The sequence below is a fragment of the Armigeres subalbatus genome, chromosome 2 (genome assembly GCF_024139115.2).
Source record: "Armigeres subalbatus isolate Guangzhou_Male chromosome 2, GZ_Asu_2, whole genome shotgun sequence".
NCBI lineage: Eukaryota > Metazoa > Arthropoda > Insecta > Diptera > Culicidae > Armigeres > Armigeres subalbatus.
In genome coordinates, this window is record NC_085140.1 from 422,924,782 (window position 1) to 422,947,795 (window position 23,014).

The following is a 23,014-nucleotide window of genomic DNA, read 5'->3' on the forward strand; positions in this document are numbered from 1 at the left end:
AACTTTCATTTTGCTCGTGAAAATATTGAATTTATCATCAATTTCGTCTGTTTTCAAGTGCGCACGATTGTAAAATTTGCTCAATTGCGTTCAATTTTGTTTCCAGTGATAGGTTTTCTCCAAAAGAAACTAGAAAATGGTAAGTGCAAACGATTCCTGATAAGAAACCTTATTTTGATATTAGGAAACGTCACGCCCAGTTCGTCACAAATTTACCTTTTCTCCTGCGCTTATCGTAATTTCAGACGGAACAGCAAATGGATTGTGCATTAGATTTGATGAGACGACTTCCTCCCCAGCAAATTGAAAAGAACTTAATCGATCTGATAGACCTGGCCCCAGCTCTGTGCGAAGACTTGTTGACATCTGTGGATCAGCCTTTGAAAATAGCGAAAGATAAGGAAACGGGAAAAGACTATTTGCTTTGTGATTACAACCGAGATGGTGACTCATACCGTTGCCCCTGGACGAATACCTACGATCCCCGCTGGAGGATGGTTCGATGCCATCGGAACGGCTGCGGAAGTTGGAAATCGAGGCGAATCATGCGTTCGATCAGTACCGCGAAATGTACTACGAGGGAGGCGTGTCGTCCGCTTATCTGTGGGATTTGGATCACGGCTTCGCCGGAGTGATTCTTATCAAGAAGGCCGGAGAAGGGCACCAGAAAACCAAAGGATGCTGGGATTCGATTCACGTGGTGGAGGTGCAGGAGAAAAGCTCCGGCAGAACGGCCCATTATAAGCTGACGTCGACGGCGATGCTGTGGCTGCAGACCCACAAGCAAGGATCGGGAACCATCAACCTTGGGGGAAGTCTGACCAGACAGGTAAGGTTCTGTTTTGGGGTATATAGAGGATGTTAAGTGGGAGAGGCTGGCGAGCTAAAACGATTATTCTAAGAGTAGTAAGCCAAAAAAATCTACAAGCTTTGACTGACTACTCCACTAACACTAATAGTGCTACTCCATGATTTACCAGAATCAGTGAAATTCCACAAAAAATCAACTGAATGATCAAGCATTCTCAGTTTCAGTGACAAATATTCAAATGTTCAATAACGGAGCCTGTCACGTTCTTGTAGCTAGTTAGAAAAAGAGGAAAGGAATACTAGGTGAATTTTGATATTTGAAGACTATGTTTACATTTGCGTCTCCTCAAAAACCACAGGACGGATTATCAATTGATTTACTTTTTGACCGTACAAAGCACAACGATACCAGATCGTTCGAAGTGTTTATGAACCGAGCATGAACACTCCTCACCATGCATGACCGGTGGCATATGCAAACAGTTGAGGATTGCGTTTTGGACGGCCGAAGCGACTCGCAGCACTAACACACGATCCTTCAAACGGTAAATCAATCACCTTTGTTGTCCATCAACGAGATAAAAAAAATCACAGCATAAATGCCCGGTGGTATATCTAAACTATGTTAGATCCCATTTGTTTGTTGATCCGCCGAATTCCAAATAAAAATTTTTGCTTCCCTTCGCGATGAATAATACATGCACTGTAATTACTTGACCAATGGCTACTCTCAAAAAATCTACAACCAGAAGCACTCAAAGTGTTAGACAAATCACGATTCGCTTTAAAAGTTTATAAATGAGGCTGAAATGGAAACACTATCTGATAATTTTGTTCAAAACGACGACGATGGGGTTTTGTAAACAGATATTCTAACGGTGATTTATCAAATCTGTTGGCACATCCACGCAAACCACCTACGGCACAACTAGGTAGCCTAGGCTTACTACCTGTATAGGCGTGGTGCACTACCAGATTAGATAAATCGACGTTTGATTTTTTTGTATGTTGCATTAAAAAAAGTACCTATCAAAGAATTATATACCAAGGTCGGCATCCTCGTCCCTATATTAGCCTTAGTTTTTACACTGCTGCTTTTAAGGTGTCTTAGCCATGGCAGAAGTTCGCATGACCGACGAAACATAAGTTTTTTTTTCGTGTTCATAATAAACGTCACGGTCATAGAAATCTCCGCCGTAGTCATTATCCGATTACTTCGCCTTTAAAAAAAATTGAAGGAACTTTGCAACTGTTTTATCAAACGTGACCTTGATTACCTAAATAGAAGTAATCTTCGCTTGCATATTAGGCCCATACAGAAAGTCGTTGATAGTACCTAACTTGTACGTGCAAGTTGTTAACTCTGTGGGGTTTGAGTAAGTCACCATCAGCGTGCGATTATACATTAACACCTCAGCGTGTCGATCAGTGCGCAGCAAGCCATGACTCGGCCTCTTCTGGTCAGACCTCCGTGGCGTGCACACGCACCCACGGAGAGTTGCTGTCATAACAATTCGCTCCGGCCATTTGGGGCCACACATTTTGGCGATCCTGATTTCAAAGGTGAGTTGAATACAATTTGTTCATGTGCTAATGTGTTAAAATATTTGATGATTAAAAAAACACAAGGCAATGAGTTTGTATTGCTACAAAGCGCGTCTGGAAGAACGCTGAAAAATGGATTGTGGTTTGGAAAATCACAAAGCGTGTCTGGAAGACCGTTGGAAAATGGATTGTGGTTCGGAAAATCACAAAGCGTCTGGAAGACCGCTGGAAAATTAATTGTGGTTCGGAAAATCACAAAGCGCGTCTGGAAGACCGCTGGAAAATTAATTGTGGTTTGGAAAATCACAAAGCGCGTCTGGAAGACCGCTGGAAAATGGATTGTGGTTCGGAAAATCACAAAGGGCGTCTTGAAGACCGCTGGAAAATGAATTGTGGTTTGGAAAATCACAAAGCACGTCTGGAACACCGCTGGAAAATGGATTGTGGTTTGGAAAATCACAAAGCGCGTCTGCAAGACCGCTGGAAAATGGATTGTGATTCGGAAAATCACAAAGCGTCTGGAAGACCGCTGGAAAATTAATTGTGGTTCGGAAAATCACAAAGCGCGTCTGGAAGACCGCTGGAAAATTAATTGTGGTTCGGAAAATCACAAAGCGCGTCTGGAAGACCGCTGGAAAATGGATTGTGGTTTAGAGAATTACAAAGCGTGTCTGGAAGACCGCTGCAAAATGGATTGTGGTTTGGAAAGTTACAAAGCGTGTCTGGAAGACCGCTGCAAAATGGATTGTGGTTTGGAAAATCACAAAGTGTGTCTGGAAGACCGCTGGAAAATGGATTGTGATTCGGAAAATCACAAAGCGCGTCTGGAAAACCGCTGGATAATGGATTGTGGTTCGGAAAATCACAAAGCGTCTGGAAGACCGCTGGGAAAAGGATTGTGGTTTGGAAAATTACAAAGCGCATCTGGAAGACCGCTGGAAAATGGATTGTGGTTCGGAAAATCACAAAGCGTCTGGAAGACCGCTGGGAAAAGGATTGTGGTTTGGAAAATCACAAAGCGCGTCTGGAAGACCACTGAAAAATGGATTGTGGTTCGGAAAAGCACAAAGCGCGTCCGGAAAACCGCTGGATAATGGATTGTGGTTTAGAAAATCACAAAGCGTGTCTGGAAGACCGCTGGGTTGTGGTTTGGAAAATCACAAAGCGTGTCAAGAAGACCGCGGGAAAGTGGGTTGTGGTTTGGAAAATCACGAAGCGCGTCTGGAAGACCGCTGGAAAATAGATTGTGGTTCCGAAAATATTAAAGAGCAGTAAGCTGCGACTATAGTAGTAGGCTGTGTAATTGTAATATTAAATAAACTTCACTTTGTGTTCAAATGTCAATCGAACAAGTCGTTCTTATAGACGTTCTATAGAAGATTCTAGAAGTTCTTGAACATTTTTTCAAGCTTTTCTATCAAGTATTAGACATGGCATCAAGTGGTAGTCAAGTCCAGCCAATTTCAAGCCTTCCCGGTATTGAACGCCTCATCGGACGAGAAAATTGGGCCACCTGGAAGTTTGCCGTTCAAACGTATCTGGAGCTCGAAGACTTATGGTGTGCGGTGAAGCCGAAGTTGCAAGCAGACGAAGCTATAGATGCTGGAAAAGATAGGAAAGCGCGGGCAAAAATTATTCTACTTCTGGACCCGGTAAATTACATCCATGTCCGGGAAGCAGGAACAGCTACCGAAGTTTGGTCAAAGTTGGAGCAAGCTTTCGAGGACACGGGCCTGACCAGACGAGTCGGGCTGCTGCATAAGTTGATCAAGACGGAGCTGTCGTCGTGTGAGTCCATGGCCGATTATGTGAATCAAATCGTGATGACGGCACATCAATTGGACGGTATTGGATTCGCGATTTCAGACGTGTGGGTTGGAACGTTATTACTGGCTGGGCTTCCTGACGAGTATCGTCCCATGATCATGGCCCTCGATAACTCAGATACGCCAATTACAGAATATGCTATCAAGGCAAAGCTGCTTCAAGAAGACCAGGTGCCATCTGTGGATTCGGCGCTGGTTACAAAAGAAGCAAAACGCAATGGTAAGCCAGTGAAGAAATCTGACCACCCCAAAGGTCCAAAGTGCAGAAAATGCCATAAGTATGGACACATCGCTAAAGAATGCAAAACTACATCAAAAAGCGACGCATTCTGCACAGTTCTTTCCACGTTCAATTCTGCGGACGACGAATGGTGTTTTGATTCTGGCGCAAGCGTACACATGACGCGGAATCAAGCGTTGCTGGGGAACATCAAGCATTCTTCCGGCACAGTTGTAGCAGCAAACGGAGGAAGCATGAAGGTGAAAGCAACAGGTTCAGCGATGCTCAAGGCAATTCCGGTGAAGGAGGTTCAACTGTTACCGGAACTCATTGCAAATCTTTTGTCTGTTAGCCAAATTGTCAAGAATGGGCACACTGTGATTTTCACCAACGACGGATGCAGAGTGGTCGATGTGGACGGCGATATTATTGCCACAGGTATCCATGATAACAATCTCTTCAAACTGGAACAGCATAAACAGGTTTCGAGAAGCGTGTTAGCTTGTTCGGCATCTGGAAGCTTGGAGGTTTGGCATCGGAGATTGGGCCACTTGAACATCAAGAGCGTTCGGCTACTAGCCAATGGAATGGTAGATGGCGTGAAAATCAACAGTGGTAACCATGGCAACTGTAAAATCTGTCCCATGGGAAAGCAGAGTCGGCATCCATTTAACAAGCAAGGCTCTCGTGCTGCTGAAAAACTCGCTGTTGTTCATTCCGACGTATGCGGTCCAATGGAGGTGAGTTCCCTAGGAGGTAGTCGATACTACATAGTGTTCGTAGAACAACAATAATCTCGGCGCATGTGGGTTTATTTCCTAAAAACAAAATCTGCGGAAAATGTATTAAAGGTGTTCAAAGAATTCCACGTGATGGCAGAGAGGCATTCCGGTTCAAAACTCAAAATATTGCGAACCGATAACGGAAAAGAATACGTGAACCGTGATTTCGAAAATTATTTGAAACAGTACGGTATACGGCATCAAAGAACTAATGATTACACCCCGGAGCAGAATGGCATGGCTGAACGAGCGAACCGATCGATTGTTGAGCGTGCTCGGTGCATGCTATTCGAAGCAGGACTACCAAAAAGCTTTCTGGGCGGAAGCAGTTTCGACGGCGGTATATTTGTTGAATCGGTCACCAACTCAAGGGCATAATACTACTCCTGAAGAGACCTGGTGTGGTAGAAAGCCGAATATGTCCCATGTAAGAATTTTTGGAACCAAAGCAATGGCGTTTGTACCAAAACAAAAACGAAGGAAGTGGGATCCCAAATCCCGTGAGCCCACCGTTTCATTGTCAACATGCGAGGCGGAGTACATGGCTCTGTCGGCAGCGGTACAAGAGGCGGCATGGTGGGGAGGCTTAGTGTCGCAGTTTGGCCAACATTATCCCATCGAGCTGCGCTGTGACAATCAAAGTACCATGTGCATTGCCCGGAATGGTGAATACACACCCCGAACGAAACATATAGATATCCGGCACCATTACATCCGTGATGCATTAGACAGGAAAATTATATTTATCAATTATGTGAAAACAGAAGATCAAGTTGCCGATTGTCTGACGAAACCATTACAGAGAATCAAACTTGAGCGTAATCGAGAAGCCATGGGTTTGCTCAATTAATGACGCCGGCTTAAGGAGGAGTATTAAAGAGCAGTAAGCTGCGACTATAGTAGTAGGCTATGTAATTGTAATATTAAATAAACTTCACTTTGTGTTCAAATGTCAATCGAACAAGTCGTTCTTATTGCGCACTACCAATAGAAAATCACAAAGCGTCTGGAAGACCGCTGGAAAATGGATTGTGGTTTGTAAAATAACAAAACGCGTCGGGATGACCGCTGAAAAATGGATTGTGGTTCGGAAAATCGCAAAGCGCGTCTGGAAAACCGCTGGATAATGGATTGTGGTTTAGAAAATCACAAAGTGTGTCTGGAAGACCGCTGCAAAATTGATTGTGGTTTGGAAAATCACAAAGTGTGTCTGGAAGATCGCTGGAAAATGGATTGTGGTTCGGAAAATCGCAAAGCGCGTCTGGAAAACCGCTGGATAATGGATTGTGGTTTAGAAAATCACAAAGCGTGTCTGGAAGACCGCTGGAAAATGGATTGTGGTTTGGAAAATCACGAAGCACGTCTGGAAGACCGCTGGAAAATGGATTGTGGTTCGGAAAATCACAAAGCGTCTGGAAGACCGCTGGAAAAAGGATTGTGGTTTGGAAAATCACAAAGCGCGTCTGGAAGACCGCTGGAAAATGGATTGTGGTTTGGAAAATCACAAAGTGTGTCTGGAAGATCGCTGGAAAATGGATTGTGGTTCGGAAAATCGCAAAGCGCGTCTGGAAAACCGCTGGATAATGGATTGTGGTTTAGAAAATCACAAAGTGTGTCTGGAAGACCGCTGCAAAATTGATTAAAGAGCAGTAAGCTGCGATTATAGTAGTAGGTTTAGAAAATCACAAAGTGTGTCTGGAAGATCGCTGGAAAATGGATTGTGGTTCGGAAAATCGCAAAGCGCGTCTGGAAAACCGCTGGAGAATGGATTGTGGTTTAGAAAATCACAAAGCGTGTCTGGAAGACCGCTGGAAAATGGATTGTGGTTTGGAAAATCACGAAGCACGTCTGGAAGACCGCTGGAAAATGGATTGTGGTTCGGAAAATCACAAAGCGTCTGGAAGACCGCTGGAAAAAGGATTGTGGTTTGGAAAATCACAAAGCGCGTCTGGAAGACCGCTGGAAAATGGATTGTGGTTTGGAAAATCACAAAGTGTGTCTGGAAGATCGCTGGAAAATGGATTGTGGTTCGGAAAATCGCAAAGCGCGTCTGGAAAACCGCTGCCAAATGGATTGTGGTTTAGAAAATCACAAAGTGTGTCTGGAAGACCGCTGGAAAATGGATTGTGGTTTGGAAAATCACGAAGCACGTCTGGAAGACCGCTGGAAAATGGATTGTGGTTCGGAAAATCGCAAAGCGCGTCTGGAAAACCGCTGGATAATGGATTGTGGTTTAGAAAATCACAAAGTGTGTCTGGAAGACCGCTGGAAAATGGATTGTGGTTTGGAAAATCACGAAGCACGTCTGGAAGACCGCTGGATAATGGATTGTGGTTCGGAAAATCGCAAAGCGCGTCTGGTAAAACGCTGCCAAATGGATTGAGGTTTAGAAAATCACAAAGTGTGTCTGGAAGACCGCTGGAAAATGGATTGTGGTTTATAAAATCACAAAGCACGTCTGGAAGACCGCTGGAAAATAGATTGTGGTTCGGAAAATCACAAAGCGTCTGGAAGACCGCTGGAAAAAGGATTGTGGTTTGGAAAATCACAAAGCGCGTCTGGAAGACCGCTGGAAAATGGATTGTGGTTTGGAAAATCACAAAGTGTGTCTGGAAGATCGCTGGAAAATGGATTGTGGTTCGGAAAATCGCAAAGCGCGTCTGGAAAACCGCTGGATAATAGATTGTGGTTTAGAAAATCACAAAGTGTGTCTGGAAGACCGCTGCAAAATTGATTGTGGTTTGGAAAATCACAAAGTGTGTCTGGAAGATCGCTGGAAAATGGATTGTGGTTCGGAAAATCGCAAAGCGCGTCTGGAACACCGCTGGAAAATGGATTGTGGTTTAGAAAATCACAAAGCATGTCTGGAAGACCGCTAGAAAATGGATTGTGGTTTGGAAAATCACAAAGCGCGTCTGGAAGACCGCTGGAAAATGGATTGTGGTTCGGAAAATCACAAAGCGGCTGGGAGACCGCTGTAAAATGGACTGTGGTTAGGAAAATCACAAAGCGCGTCTGGAAAACCGCTGGAAAATGGATTGTGGTTAGGAAAATCACAAAGCGCGTCTGGAAGACTGCTGGAAAATGGATTGTGGTTCGGAAAATCACAAAGCGCGTCTGGAAAACCGCTGGAAAATGGATTGTGGTTCGGAAAATCACAAAGCGTGTCTGGGAGACTGCTGGAAAATGGATTGTGGTTTGGAAAATCATAAAGCTCGTCTGGACGAGCCCTGACAAATGGGTTGTGGTTTGGAAAATCACAAATCGCGTTTAGAAACCGCTGAAAAATGGATTGTGGTTTGGAAAATCACAAAGCGCGTCTGGACGACCGCTGGAAAATGGATTGTGGTTTGGGAAATCACAAAGTGCGTTGGGACTACCGCTGGAAAATGGATTGTGGTTCGGAAAATCGCAAAGCGCGTCTGGAAAACCGCTGGATAATGGATTGTGGTTTAGAAAATCACAAAGCGTGTCTGGAAGACCGCTGGAAAATGGATTGTGGTTCGGAAAATCACAAAGTGTGTCTGGAAGATCGCTGGAAAATGGATTGTGGTTCGGAAAATCGCAAAGCGCGTCTGGAAAACCGCTGGATAATGGATTGTGGTTTAGAAAATCACAAAGCGTGTCTGGAAGACCGCTGGAAAATGGATGGTGGTTCGGAAAATCACAAAGCGTCTGGAAGACCGCTGGAAAAAGGATTGTGGTTTGAAAATCACAAAGCGCGTCTGGAAGACCGCTGGAAAATGGATTGTGGTTTGGCAAATACAAAGCGCGTCTGGAAGAACGCTCCAAAATGGATTGTGGTTTGGAAAATCCCGAAGCGCGTCTGGAAGACCGCTGGAAAATGGATTGTGGTTTGGAAAATCACAAAGCGCGTCTGGAGGACCGCTAGAAAATGGATTGTGGTTTGGAAAATCACAAAGTGTGTCTGGAAGATCGCTGGAAAATGGATTGTGGTTTGGAAAATCACAAATTGCATCTGGAAGACCGCTGGAAAATGGATTGTGGTTCGGAAAATCGCAAAGCGCGTCTGGAAAACCGCTGGATAATGGATTGTGGTTTAGAAAATCACAAAGCGTGTCTGGAAGACCGCTGGAAAATGGATTGTGGTTTGGAAAATCACGAAGCACGTCTGGAAGACCGCTGGAAAATGGATTGTGGTTCGGAAAATCACAAAGCGTCTGGAAGACCGCTGGAAAAAGGATTGTGGTTTGGAAAATCACAAAGCGCGTCTGGAAGACCGCTGGAAAATGGATTGTGGTTTGGAAAATCACAAAGTGTGTCTGGAAGATCGCTGGAAAATGGATTGTGGTTCGGAAAATCGCAAAGCGCGTCTGGAAAACCGCTGGATAATGGATTGTGGTTTAGAAAATCACAAAGTGTGTCTGGAAGACCGCTGCAAAATTGATTAAAGAGCAGTAAGCTGCGATTATAGTAGTAGGTTTAGAAAATCACAAAGTGTGTCTGGAAGATCGCTGGAAAATGGATTGTGGTTCGGAAAATCGCAAAGCGCGTCTGGAAAACCGCTGGATAATGGATTGTGGTTTAGAAAATCACAAAGCGTGTCTGGAAGACCGCTGGAAAATGGATTGTGGTTTGGAAAATCACGAAGCACGTCTGGAAGACCGCTGGAAAATGGATTGTGGTTCGGAAAATCACAAAGCGTCTGGAAGACCGCTGGAAAAAGGATTGTGGTTTGAAAATCACAAAGCGCGTCTGGAAGACCGCTGGAAAATGGATTGTGGTTTGGAAAATCACAAAGTGTGTCTGGAAGATCGCTGGAAAATGGATTGTGGTTCGGAAAATCGCAAAGCGCGTCTGGAAAACCGCTGGATAATGGATTGTGGTTCGGAAAATCGCAAAGCACGTCTGGAAAACTGATGTAAAATGGATTTTGGTTTCGAAAAACACAAAGAGTGGCTGGAAGAGCGCTGGAAGATGGATTGTGGTTTGGAAAATCACGAAGCACGTCTGGAAGACCGCTGGAAAATGGATTGTGGTTCGGAAAATCACAAAGCGTCTGGAAGACCGCTGGAAAAAGGATTGTGGTTTGGAAAATCACAAAGCGCGTCTGGAAGACCGCTGGAAAATGGATTGTGGTTTGGAAAATCACAAAGTGTGTCTGGAAGATCGCTGGAAAATGGATTGTGGTTCGGAAAATCGCAAAGCGCGTCTGGAAAACCGCTGGATAATGGATTGTGGTTTAGAAAATCACAAAGCATGTCTGGAAGACCGCTAGAAATTGGATTGTGGATTGGAAAATCACAAACCGCGCCTGGACGCCCGATGGAAAACGGATTGTGGTTTTGAAAATCACGAAGCACGTCTGGAAGACCGCTGGAGAATGAATTGCGGTTTGGAAAATCACAAAGGATGTCTGGAAAACCGCTGGAGAATGCATTGTGGTTTAAAAAATCACAAAGCGGATCTGTAAGACCGCTGGAAATGGATTTTGGTTTGGAAAATCTCAAAGCTCGTTTGAAAAACCGCTGGATAATGGATTGTGGTTTTGAAAATCATAATGCGTGTTTGGAAAACCGCTTGAAAAAGGATTGTGATTTGAAAAATCACAAAACGCGTTTGGAAAATCATTGGATAATGGATTGTGATTTAGAAAATCACAAAGCGGGTCTGGGAGACCGCTGGACAATAGATTGTGGTTTAGAAAATCACAAAGCGTGTCTGGAAGACCGCTGGAAAATGGATTGTGGTTTGGAAAATCACGAAGCACGTCTGGAAGACCGCTGGAAAATGGATTGTGGTTAGGAAAATCACAAAGCGTCTGGAAGACCGCTGGAAAACGGGTTGTGATTTGGAAAATCACAAAGCGCGTCTGGAAGATCGCTGGAAAATGGATTGTGGTTCGGAAAATCGCAAAGCGCGTCTGGAAAACCGCTGGATAATGGGTTGTGGTTTAGAAAATCACAAAGCGTGTCTGGAAGACCGCTGGAAAATGGATTGTGGTTTGGAAAATCATGAAGCACGTCTGGAAGATCGCTGGAAAATGGATTGTGGTTTGGAAAATCACAAAGCACGTCGTGGTTTAGAAAATCACAAAGCGTGTCTGGAAGACCGCTAGAAAATGGATTGTGGTTTGGAAAATCACAAAGTGTGTCTGGAAGATCGCTGGAAAATGGATTGTGGTTCGGAAAATCGCAAAGCGCGTCTGGAAAACCGCTGGATAATGGATTGTGGTTTAGAAAATCACAAAGCGTGTCTGGAAGACCGCTGGGAAATGGATTGTGGTTCGGAAAATCACAAAGTGTGTCTGGAAGATCGCTGGAAAATGGATTGTGGTTCGGAAAATCGCAAAGCGCGTCTGGAAAACCGCTGGATAATGGATTGTGGTTTAGAAAATCACAAAGCGTGTCTGGAAGACCGCTGGAAAATGGATGGTGGTTCGGAAAATCACAAAGCGTCTGGAAGACCGCTGGAAAAAGGATTGTGGTTTGGAAAATCACAAAGCGCGTCTGGAAGACCGCTGGAAAATGGATTTTGGTTTGGCAAATACAAAGCGCGTCTGGAAGACCGCTAGAAAATGGATTGTGGTTTGGAAAATCCCGAAGCGCGTCTGGAAGACCGCTGGAAAATGGATTGTGGTTCGGAAAATCACAAAGCGCGTCTGGAAGACCGCTAGAAAATGGATTGTGGTTTGGAAAATCACAAAGTGTGTCTGGAAGATCGCTGGAAAATGGATTGTGGTTTGGAAAATCACAAATTGCATCTGGAAGACCGCTGGAAAATGGATTGTGGTTCGGAAAATCGCAAAGCGCGTTTGGAAAACCGCTGGAAAATGGATTGTGGTTTGAAAAATCACAAAAAGTTTCTGGAAGACCGCTGGAAAATGAATTATGGTTTGGAAAATCACAAAGCTTGTCTGGAACAACGCTCGAAAATGGATTGTGGTTTGGAAAATCAAAAAGTGCGTCCGGATGACCGCTGGAAAATGGATTGTGGCTTGGAAATTGGAAAATTACAAAGCGCGGGAGATCTCTGGAAAATGGTTTGTGGTTTGCAATACCACAAGGCGCGCCTAGGAGACAGCCGAGAAAAGGGTTGAAAATCTAGAAAATCCCAAGGTGGGTCATGGAAGCATTGATTTTGTTTGAAATGTACAACTTGGCTGTACGACTTTAGTGTACATGAGACTACCAGTTAAGCTAGTTGCTAACGGAATCGGAGAGATATGGAGATCTATCGTATGCTACAAAGTTGTTTGGAAGGCTTAATATATTATCTCGAAGTTTATTTTGTAGTTTACTGACTAAGTAGTCGTAGCGGAATTACCCGTTGGATGAGATATTCAATATTCACGAAGCTCAAAAATGTTGCTAGCATTCCCAAAGTCATAAGTTTGGAGTTATTGGCTAATAGTACTGGTTAACATAAGTCTAACATTTAGGTATATACTTATGCTATCTCATTTAAGTATGATATCTCCGCGAAATTTTAGATAAATATCATATCCTAGGCCAAATGTTCTCTAACTATTTGTACATGCGACCCACCTAGTGGAATCGCATATTGCTTGCGACCCTCTCACATTGGCTTTTAGAATTTGGATAAAAATGAGTTCGCGTTAGATTGGACAAACCATTATGCATTGCTTCATATCCCACCATTATATTACTTTGAATGGATTGAAAATTATTTGAAATTCGAACTGATTTAGATAGGATTTGGATTAGATTTTGGTTGGAGTTGGACTTGATTGGAATGGATTTGAATTGGATTTGGATTGAATTTAGATTGGATTAGGTTTGGATGTTGATTAGAATTGGATTGAATGTGGCTTGGATTTTTATTGGAATTAGATTGAGGATTTCATTGTATTTGAAAAAATCTCAAATTTTATATATCTCTATTTACTACATAGATCCAAATCTAATGGCTGTGATAGATTTGCGGGACAAAATAAGTACAAAAGTATGAATCAAGATTCGTCTTTCGCAACCCATCATTGATCAGCCCACGACCTCCCTGGAAGTCGCGGCCCACACTTTGGGAACACATGATCTGAGTGGTTGTTAGCAAGTTCAACATCGATATGTTGAAAGTCAGCTTGCTGCTATTACTATTTATGAAGCTGATGAAGCACTAAGTCAGTCATAAAGCTCGGTGCATCATTACAGAAAAGCCCATCGTAAAAGCTGGGCTGTTAACGGCGTTTGGTGGGCAGGTTATCCTATGGAGGAAGTCAGCGTTGATGCGATGCAGCACGACGCGACAAAGAAGTTTGACAGTTTATTGATACAAATTATTATTCCTTCAAGTGAGTTGCGTCGGAATTGGCATTTACTCCTACGGACACCTAGAAATCAGCAAAAACGAGCCGAAGAAAGTTTACCAGAACTGGCAACAATAGACGTCAGGCATCAGCTAAAAGCCCTCTAAGTTGCAATAACTTGACGTCTATGCTGGCTTGAGGTTTCCAGTCAGCCTTACGAACAATGGCGCAGAATCCAGAGATGGCGAGATCGATTCTTGATCGGATCCTAGGATGTTTCCGGGTGGGAAACATTCTCGACATAGTGTATCCATTGACTTTGCGACACAAGATGGCAAAGATGCAAAGGCAGACATAGAAAGCTTTCAATTAATAGCTAAAGAAATGCTAATAGATTGTTAAGTTGAAAAGCAGGCCAAGTTTCAGTTGGAATGTAGTGCTATGGAAGAAGAAGCTTGCGATGCACTTACGAGATGGACTGATTCGCCGGAACCGATTGCACTCGACTTCCACCCCACAGTGGCTAAAATCGTGTTTTGAGCGCGTTTATTTAATAGTACTTTTGTTACGCAATTGAGCGTAATGATGTCTTCGAGACATTTAATCAGGAACGTCATGTGCTTTTTTGGAGGTCTTCAGCTTACTGATCAATCTCCTTAAAGTGAGATGAAAAATTTATTTTTTCCACTTCAGAACATATAAGGTTTGATTCTTTATAAAAGTTGTAGCAAAAGTTCTCCTAAAAAACTTTGTCGAAAACATCAAGTTCGTAATTCTGTTATTGAGATTGTTTTATGCTGACAACCCCTTTAAAATGGGTTTTTCATCATATCTTTTTCATTTTCATTTCTACATTTTTTACATGTTTTAGAATGTTTTAGATAATATTAAAACACGCCGTGGTGGTGGCTATTGTGACTTGAAAACTTTGAAAATAAAAAACATATGACGGTTTTATTGGATTTTTTTGTCATATCAAATATGACAACTTCAACTTGACAAGGGGCAAATTGTGGAAGTCAATCTCATACGCATAACAAAGTACAAGTAATGAACTTTAAATAAATACCTGAACTGTAGAGTTGTAAGCGAATGTAAGTAATGTTTCATCAAAAACCATTTCCTACTTTGCAAGGCAGAAATCAATCACCCACCATAGGGAGTTGATGAACGAATGCACCATGCGTCTCCATCATATCAAAGTTACGTGCCATAATACCAATGTCGTCGGCGAAAGCAAATAGCTGGACGCAATGGCGTAGCCTGAAAATTGGTTTGGGGGGGGGAGGGGGTTGGTGAGGGGGGGTTTGTTGTCGAAAACTTATTGAAAATTGTACGACTCGTGTTAATCCCTGCTCTTCGTATTACCCCTTTCAAAGCGATGTTGAATAGCAGACACGAAAGACCATCACCTTGCCGTAACCCTCTGCGCGTTTCGAAGGGACTCAAGAATGCCCCTGAAACTCGAACTACGCACATCACCCGATCCATCGTCACTTTGATCAACCGTGTCAGTTTATCCGGATATCTGTGTTCGTGCATTAGCTGCCACAGCTGGTCCCGATCGATTGTATCATATGCGGCTTTGAAGTCGATGAATAGATGATGCGTGGGGACGTTGTATTTGCGGCATTTCTGCAGTACTTGGCAAATGGCGAACACCTGGTCCGTGGTGGAGCGTTTGCCCATAAACCCACCTGGATATGAAGAAGGTGGTAAATAAAAAAAATTGATAAATTGATAAAATCGTAAAACTAATCAGTTTTCTTTAGCAATTTTTAGCGAAATCTAAATATTTTATTTATTTTTTCAAGCATATTTTGAATTCTTCCTCAAATAGTGCAATAAATCGAGGGGGCGGTGACAGAAGAAAATTATTTATATTTTTATATTTTTTTTCTTTTTAAAATGTTTTTTTTTATATTCATTTATATTACCAGTACTTTGATTGCTAGGCCGATGCAAACTAGATGTCGGTCACAGGTTTACTACCGGTGGACGGATAATTGTCCTATGTTTGCTGGGATTCCCTATATACATGGGACAATTATGCGTCCACTGGCAGTATAGGAATGACATTAGCAATATTTTCTTTTGATTTCGTGCATTTCAGCTATATAGAAACCGATGCGACTGTATTTCAAACATTCTCCGCTCTCCCGTTTCAGATTGAGCAAGACGCACCAGTCAGCGAAAGCAGTCCGCATATCGCCAACATTGGGCGCCTCGTGGAGGACATGGAAAACAAAATTCGCAACACGTTGAACGAGATTTACTTCGGCAAGACCAAGGACATCGTCAACGGACTGAGGAGCATTCAAAAGTTGGCCGACACGAACCAGCAGGCGTCTATGAAGAAGGAACTCGCGGCGGCACTTTTACGACGAACCGGCAAGGGGGAAAACTGAGTTACGCAGGCCAACTGAAGTCATCGTCATGGTAGGAGAGCTGGCAACTTGAAAGTACTATTCAGTAATTAAACTAATTTATCACCTATTTCAGGGCTTACAACAATATATTTTGATGCTGTTGCTGTGCTGTTGCTCGCTTGACTAAAAGCGGAATCACCGAGAAACTCTTACTAAAAAAGAACAATATCTTAGAAATGCAGGCGTATGACGATGTTTGTAATGCTAAGTTTAGTAAATAAACAATATTTTAATGGTGTTAAGTATAGAAAAACTTCAGGTTTTTTCAAGCTTATTTTTTGAATCCTAACAAGTGAAGTATGGACGTAGTGTTTTTTTTTGTATACTTTTACCTTGATTTAGTTTGTTTGCACAAATAGCTTCCATGATTTTTTTTTCTAGAAATCGAAATTTAATAAATATATGATTTAATCAACCCGTTTAACTATTTATCTTGTTTTGTATGTGAAAATTTCTCATACTCTTTGCATCTTCGGGGAGCTAGTTCTGATATTTGGGTCTGTAATTGTTGTGATATCCTGCTGGGTTTCAATCTAACGCTTGTTTACAGTTTTCGTATCCGCCTTCCCGTAATTTGTGGCTGACCCTACCCCCTTTCCCGTTCTCGAAGATGGGAGCCTTTCACGTAGTTCCCATGTCGTACCAAACTAAGGTTGTTCATGATTGTGAGCATTAGTAAGCGGTAAGCCTTAATCATTCCAACCCAAACAAAAACAGTAAGTTCTTGTGTATAATGACGATCGCGCGCTTCGTGGGAGGATGCAATCCCATTTGGATTTAAGTTGCAACAAGTTACCGGGTACGTAACTCTGAGACCAGTTTTTTCTGGGAAATGTTTTTCCACATCAACTGCCCAATCGCTGGATAGAAATTGTGCGGGATCATATCACTGTCTAGAATAAATTGTTTAATCTATGATAATGCGGGAGCAATCTCGCAAGTAATTATTTAGATAATTTAATGACCTGATTCCGTGACCCAATGTAACCATTGAAAAAGGGTTACGACTTTCGTTTTCAGCATTCCATAAAATCTAATGTGTTTTTCTACTACATATATCATTGGACCTTTGGGAAGATCCATTAATAACGTAACGCAAAAATTGGACTTTTTTAACCCCCTCCCCCTATGTCACACTTTTTGTATGAAGCTTCTGAAAATTTTGTATGTAACGTCACACTTCACTCAACCCCCCCTCCCGCTCTAAGCGTTACCTATTTTGTGGACGTTCCCTTTTAGTGGCTCTAGATTTTATTATTATAAAAAGTGCTCATGCCTAATAAACGATGTGTAAAACTAATCATTTTGAAAACAAAAAATTAAAATATGAATGTAATTTGTTTTCCTGAGCGGTAAGCGGCGTAGCTGCAAAGTATACCATGCAGAACATTTTCTGTTCGAGCAGCCTCTCCAGAAAAATATTTGCAAAAATTTAGTAGGCATATTACTGGAACAAACCAAACAAAAATTAAGACACTCTACTTTTATATCGTGGTTGTACACGAATCAAAGGATCTAAAACAATTGAAAAGTGTTTTTGCCATGATTCATAAATGGCTCCAAATAACAATGTTCTGTTGAACGTGGTACATACCCTACACACATATTTACCCAACTGTTTGGGGCCGTACACTTATTACGTAAGAGATTTTTCTGCGATTTTCAACCTTTTCAACCTCTTTTTTCTTTCGGAATATTTTTTGTTTGTATGGATCATAAGAACATGACAAATACCTCTCTTTCTATGAGCCCTTACGTAATAGGTGTGCGCCCCTTTTTGCTTTTGTAATCAGGGCCAACCCATTCATCATTTCTTTGTAATGAGGAAAATTTGAAAACGTGCATAAGTGCAGCTATGCGATCCATACATGGTCAGTCTTTGTTTCTTCTAAATCAGGTTAAATTGAAGGAGGAGAGTAGAGTAGAATGAACCAGTTATGCTTTTTAGCAGGAACTATGTCCAAGGGCTTGACGACACCTCCCCAGGCCATCTGCGAGTTATGGGGCTTGCCTAGGATGTGGCGGGGTTTAACAGTGGGCCTGTTAAATTCCTATAAAAAGCTGCATGAATCTGCAAGTAGGCCCCACAAAAGCGACCGTGTGCCGCAAGTGCAAGTGCAAGTGGAACTGCAAGTCGCTAGGTTTCGCAGGTTGCGACAGGATGATCTACGATAAATTACATCCCCGCAACTTCGACGTTGTGGCGCTGCAGGAGATTTGCTGGACAGGACTGAAAGTGTGGAAAAGCGGGCATCGAGCGACTACCTTCTACCAAAGCTGTGGCACCACCAACGATCTGGGAACCGGCTTCATAGTGCTGGGTAAGATGCGCCAACGTGTGATTGGGTGGCAGCCAATCAACGCAAGGATAAGCAAGCTGAGGATAAAAGGCCGTTTCTTCAACTATAGCATCATCAACGTGCACTGCCCACACGAAGGAAGACCCGACGACGAGAAAGAAGCGTTCTACGCACAGCTGGAGCAGACATACGATGGATGCCCACTGCGGGACGTCAAAATCGTCATCGGCGACATGAATGCACAGGTAGGAAGGGAGGAAATTATAGACCGGTCATCGGGTCGGATAGTCTGCACACCGTATCGAATGACAACGGTCAACGATGCATAAACTTCGTTGCCTCCCGCGGAATGGTCGGACGCTGCGGCTAAACATTGGGCGGCTACAAGCCGGTAGACTAGCCCAAGACTACGCGCAGCAGCTAGAAGTGGCACTCCCAAAGGAAGAGCAGCTAGGCGCAGTTCATCCTCAAGATGGCTGGAGAGATATTCGATCCGCCCTAGGAAGCACTGCAACCGCTGCACTAGGCACAGTACCCCCGGATCAGAGGAACGACTGGTATGACGGCGAATGTGATCAGTTAGTTGAGAAGAAGAATGGGCGAGATTGCTGCAATACCGCACGAGAGCGCACGAAGCACGATATAAACGGGCGTGGAACAGCTACAATTTGGTAGCTTACCAAGAAATGGAAGACCAAATCGATCACGTTCTAATCGACGGTAAATTCTTCTCCAACATCACGAATGCCCGCCCACCCACTTACCACAGTGCGAATATTGAATCCGACCACTACCTCATTGCAATATGCCTGCGCTCAAAATTCTCGACGGTGTACAACACGTGTCGAAGTCGAACGCCGCGGATTAACATTGGTCGGCTACAAGCCGGTAGACTAGCCCAAGGATACGCGCAGCAGCTGAAAGTGGCTCTCCCAATGGAAGAGCAGCTAGGCGCAGCGTCTCTTGAAGATGGTTTGAGAGATATTCGATCCGCCATTGGTAGCACCGCAACTAGGGGCCCTCCTTAGCCGCGAGTCTTACCTCGCGGCTACAAAGCTAGACCATGCTGAGGGTGGCTGGGTCGATTCCCGGTGCCGGTCTAGGCAATTTTCGGATTGGAAATTGTTTCGACTTCCCTGGGCATGAAAGTATCATCGTGTTAGCCTCATGATATACGAATGCAAAAATGGTAACCTGGCTTAAAAACCTCGCAGTTAATAACTGTGGAAGTGCTTAATAAACACTAAGCTGCGAGGCGGCTCTGTCCCAGTGTGGGGATGTAATGCCAATAAGAAGAAGAAGAAGAAGCACCGCAACCGCTGCACTTGGCACGGTTCCCCTTGGATCAGAGAAACGACTGGTATGACGGGGAATGTTAGCAGTTAGTGGAAAAGAAGAATGCAGCATGGGCGAGATTGCTGCAACACCGCACGAGGGCGAACGAGGCACGATATTAACGGGCGCGGAAAAGACAAAACTCGATTTTCCGGAGGAAAAAGCGCCTACAAGGTTCTCTCCCAAATTGTATGCCGTCGACTAGCACCAATTGCAAGGGAGTTCGTGGGGCAGTACCAGGCGGGTTTTATGGGCGAACGCTCCACCACGGACCAGGTGTTCGTTCTTCGCCAAGTACTGCAGAAATGCCGCGAATACAACGTGCCCACACATCATCTATTCATCGACTTCAAAGCCGCATATGATACAATCGATCGGGACCAGCTATGGCAGCTAATGCACGAACACGGATTTCCGGATAAACTGACACGGTCGATCAAAGCGACGATGGATCGGGTGATGTGCGTAGTTCGAGTTTCAGGGGCATTCTCGAGTCCCTTCGAAACGCGCAGAGGGTTACGGCAAGGTGATGGTCTTTCGTGGCTGCTATCCAACATCACTTCGAAGGGGTAATACGAAGAGCAGGGATTAATACGAGTGGTACAATTTTCAATAAGTCCGTCCAGCTTCGCCGACGACATAGACATCATGGCACGTAACTTTGAGAAGATGGAGGAAGCCTACATCAGGCTGAAGAGGGAAGCTAAGCGGTTCGGACTAGTCATCAACACGTCGAAGACGAAGTACATGATAGGAAGAGGTTCAAGAGAAGACAATGTGAGCTACCAACCTCGAGTTTGCATCGGTGGTGACGAAATCGAGGTGGTAGAAGAATTTGTGTACTTGGGGTCACTGGTGACTGCCGAAAATGATACCAGCAGAGAAATTCGGAGACGCATAGTAGCTGGAAATCGTACATACTTTGGACTCCGCAAGACGCGCCGATCAAATAGAGTTCGCCGCCGTAACAAACTGACAATCAACAAAACGTTCATTAGACCGGTAGTCCTCTACGGACACGAGACCTGTACGATGCTCGTGGAGGGTCAAGCGCACTTGGAGTTTTCGAAAGGAAAGTGCTGCGTGCGATCTATGGTGGGGTGCAGATGGCGGACGGTTCGTGGAGGAGGCGAATGAACCACGAGTTGCATGAGAACCATCCATCGTTCACACCGCGAAAATCGGACGACTGCGGTGGGCCGGGCACGTAGCCAGAATGTCGGACAGTAACCCGGTGAAAATGGTTCTTGACAACGATCCGACGGGCACAAGAAGGCGTGATGCGCAGCGGGCAAGGTGGATCGATCAGGTGAAAGATGACTTGCGGACCCTCCGTAGACTGCGTGGTTGGCGACGTGTCGCCATGGACCGGGCCGAATTAAGAAGACTCTTATATACCGCACAGGCCACTTCGGCCTTAGTCTGAATACATAAATAAATAATTATCCTTCAAACGGTATTGTGTTTTAACGGATTTGTTTAACATTTCTTTAGTGCTAATCCATCTGACTACAATATATTAAATCTGAACAATGAATCATAACAATGAATTTCTGTTTGTCTAAACCTTATACACGCATAGAAATTTTGCTTAGTTGAATCAACAATATTGTTTGTTGAACTCGTTGAACTTGTTGAAATACGTATCTGTCAAGGTAAAATTAAGTGGTGGAATTAAATGGGATTGCACAAACTCGTCTCATGACAAGTGGCTTGTGTAAAGTTTAAAAATTGGATGAATAAATCAAAACCAGGTGTAAGTATAACAAGTAATGAATTAAGTTAACGTGTCTTTAAGACTATTTCGTTTCTATTCCTCAGAAGCAAAACATTGTTGGTGAATTGGACTCGAACCGTTCATGAGAATCCACCAGCGGTTTCCCATAAACATATTCGGTCACCACGGAAGTTCTTACAATGGACAAAATAGTATTGAGGTAAGGAGAACTTTGAAACTCATATTATCAATCCTTAAATACTCTATTATTTTCTAGAGAGTTGTTTGAAAATCATGGCGGCAGGCTTAGGAGCAAACCGGTAGATGACTCCTTTCACAACCTCGCGCCTACATAAACCAGAATCCATGCGAATTTTGTTTGAACCAGGATGCAATCATATTTCAATCCAAATAAAATTATTGGAATAAAATACAAATATGCGATACAAACGTAAGTATTAAATATTATATGTACAACGAAAGAAAATGAAAAAAAAATCTAAGACAAAAATTAAACGCAAGTTGTACATTGTATAAATTCTCCAAATATGGTTTCATAATAACATCAAAATTAGGCTTACTGTTCCAACTCTTGAGACAAGATTATATGCAAACCTTCTGTTGTATTGTACGTGAAAAATTTTGTTCGAGAAAACGATCAATTTTTTATAGTAACATAACTTAATCGCCCTTTCGTCATATTGTAAAATGGTCAAATAACATTTGTCTTACTGTTCAAACAATTAAGGGTAGTGTCGACGTATAGTTGCGATGGATTATATGTACTTTTGAACAAGTATTGTTTCTAATGGCTGTGAATTATATGAGAGAGGGTACATTAATAGTTCAAAACTATGCGGGGGTTCGCAAATCTATCGGAATTGGAAATGATGAAATAGTTAACGTTTTCAAAGTAGTGCCAAGATGGGTTGATGTGAAAAGTCTTAATTATACCTCATTAAAAATAGTTTTAAACGTCCGATGGAAAACTGTATCTTTGAATTCATCTACGTGGCCATCCGGAATGAAGTTAATAGAATTTGTGAGCTTACGCGTTAGAACATGGAAACCAGTTTACTAATGGTTTAACGGATAGATAGCGGAAAAGATTTTTTTTTGTTTTACATTAAGATGTTTGTCTTTTTAAATTGATATGATGCTGTTCTACTAGTTTAAATTTTGATGTTAGTAATTGTTTTTCAATGTTGGTTTATGTAATTAGATGTGATGATTCGATGTAAAAGAGTTAGTCTATTAAGTTAGTTGATTAATGATTCAATAACAGGCCTGGTAGCGGGTCACTTTTTAGTGACTTGGTCACTTTTTTCGGGTAGGTCACTAAAAAGTCTCTTTTTTCGAGCTCAAGTCACTAAAGTCACTTTTTCTCGTAAAAAGTCACTATTTTCAACTATTTTGATCAAAATTAAAAGTTGGGGTTCTTAATCCAAGTTTCGTGGGGTACTCCAACTAGCATGGCAAAGATATTTCAAATATTGTACCGCTTTGTGTACTTATTGATAAACTTGCTTTACAACAAACTGATCGATGTATGAAAAAATAACTCCTACAGCTTATTAACCCGAAAGTCGGCGGTTAGCGACGTCAATCGTCTAGACGCACGGTCTATAGAGCGTGGGTTCGATTCCCACCCCGAAAGGAGGAAACTTTTCGTGATCTCCACCGGTCCACTGGGTGTTATGTGTCCTGTCCGTTGTTAGGTTTTAAGTGTTCAGTATGTACGACCACTGTTTGAAGACGGTGCTCCAGTCTTTAAAAAAACTTGGCCAGCCTGTTAACTCGGTTATGTCAATAATAATTTAATG

The 23,014-nt window shown here is 43.0% G+C and overlaps 1 protein-coding gene across 1 annotated transcript; it reads left to right on the plus strand.

The window, feature by feature from the left end:
* On the plus strand, positions 1 to 16,263 carry LOC134217787 (F-actin-capping protein subunit beta-like). The gene is given in 5 exon segments (XM_062696603.1): positions 1 to 139; positions 246 to 477; positions 480 to 829; positions 15,579 to 15,849; positions 15,913 to 16,263. Coding segments are annotated over 4 exon segments (825 nt in total). The 5' UTR covers positions 1 to 136; the 3' UTR covers positions 15,819 to 15,849; positions 15,913 to 16,263.
* The last annotated feature ends 6,751 nt before the right edge of the window (positions 16,264 to 23,014 follow it).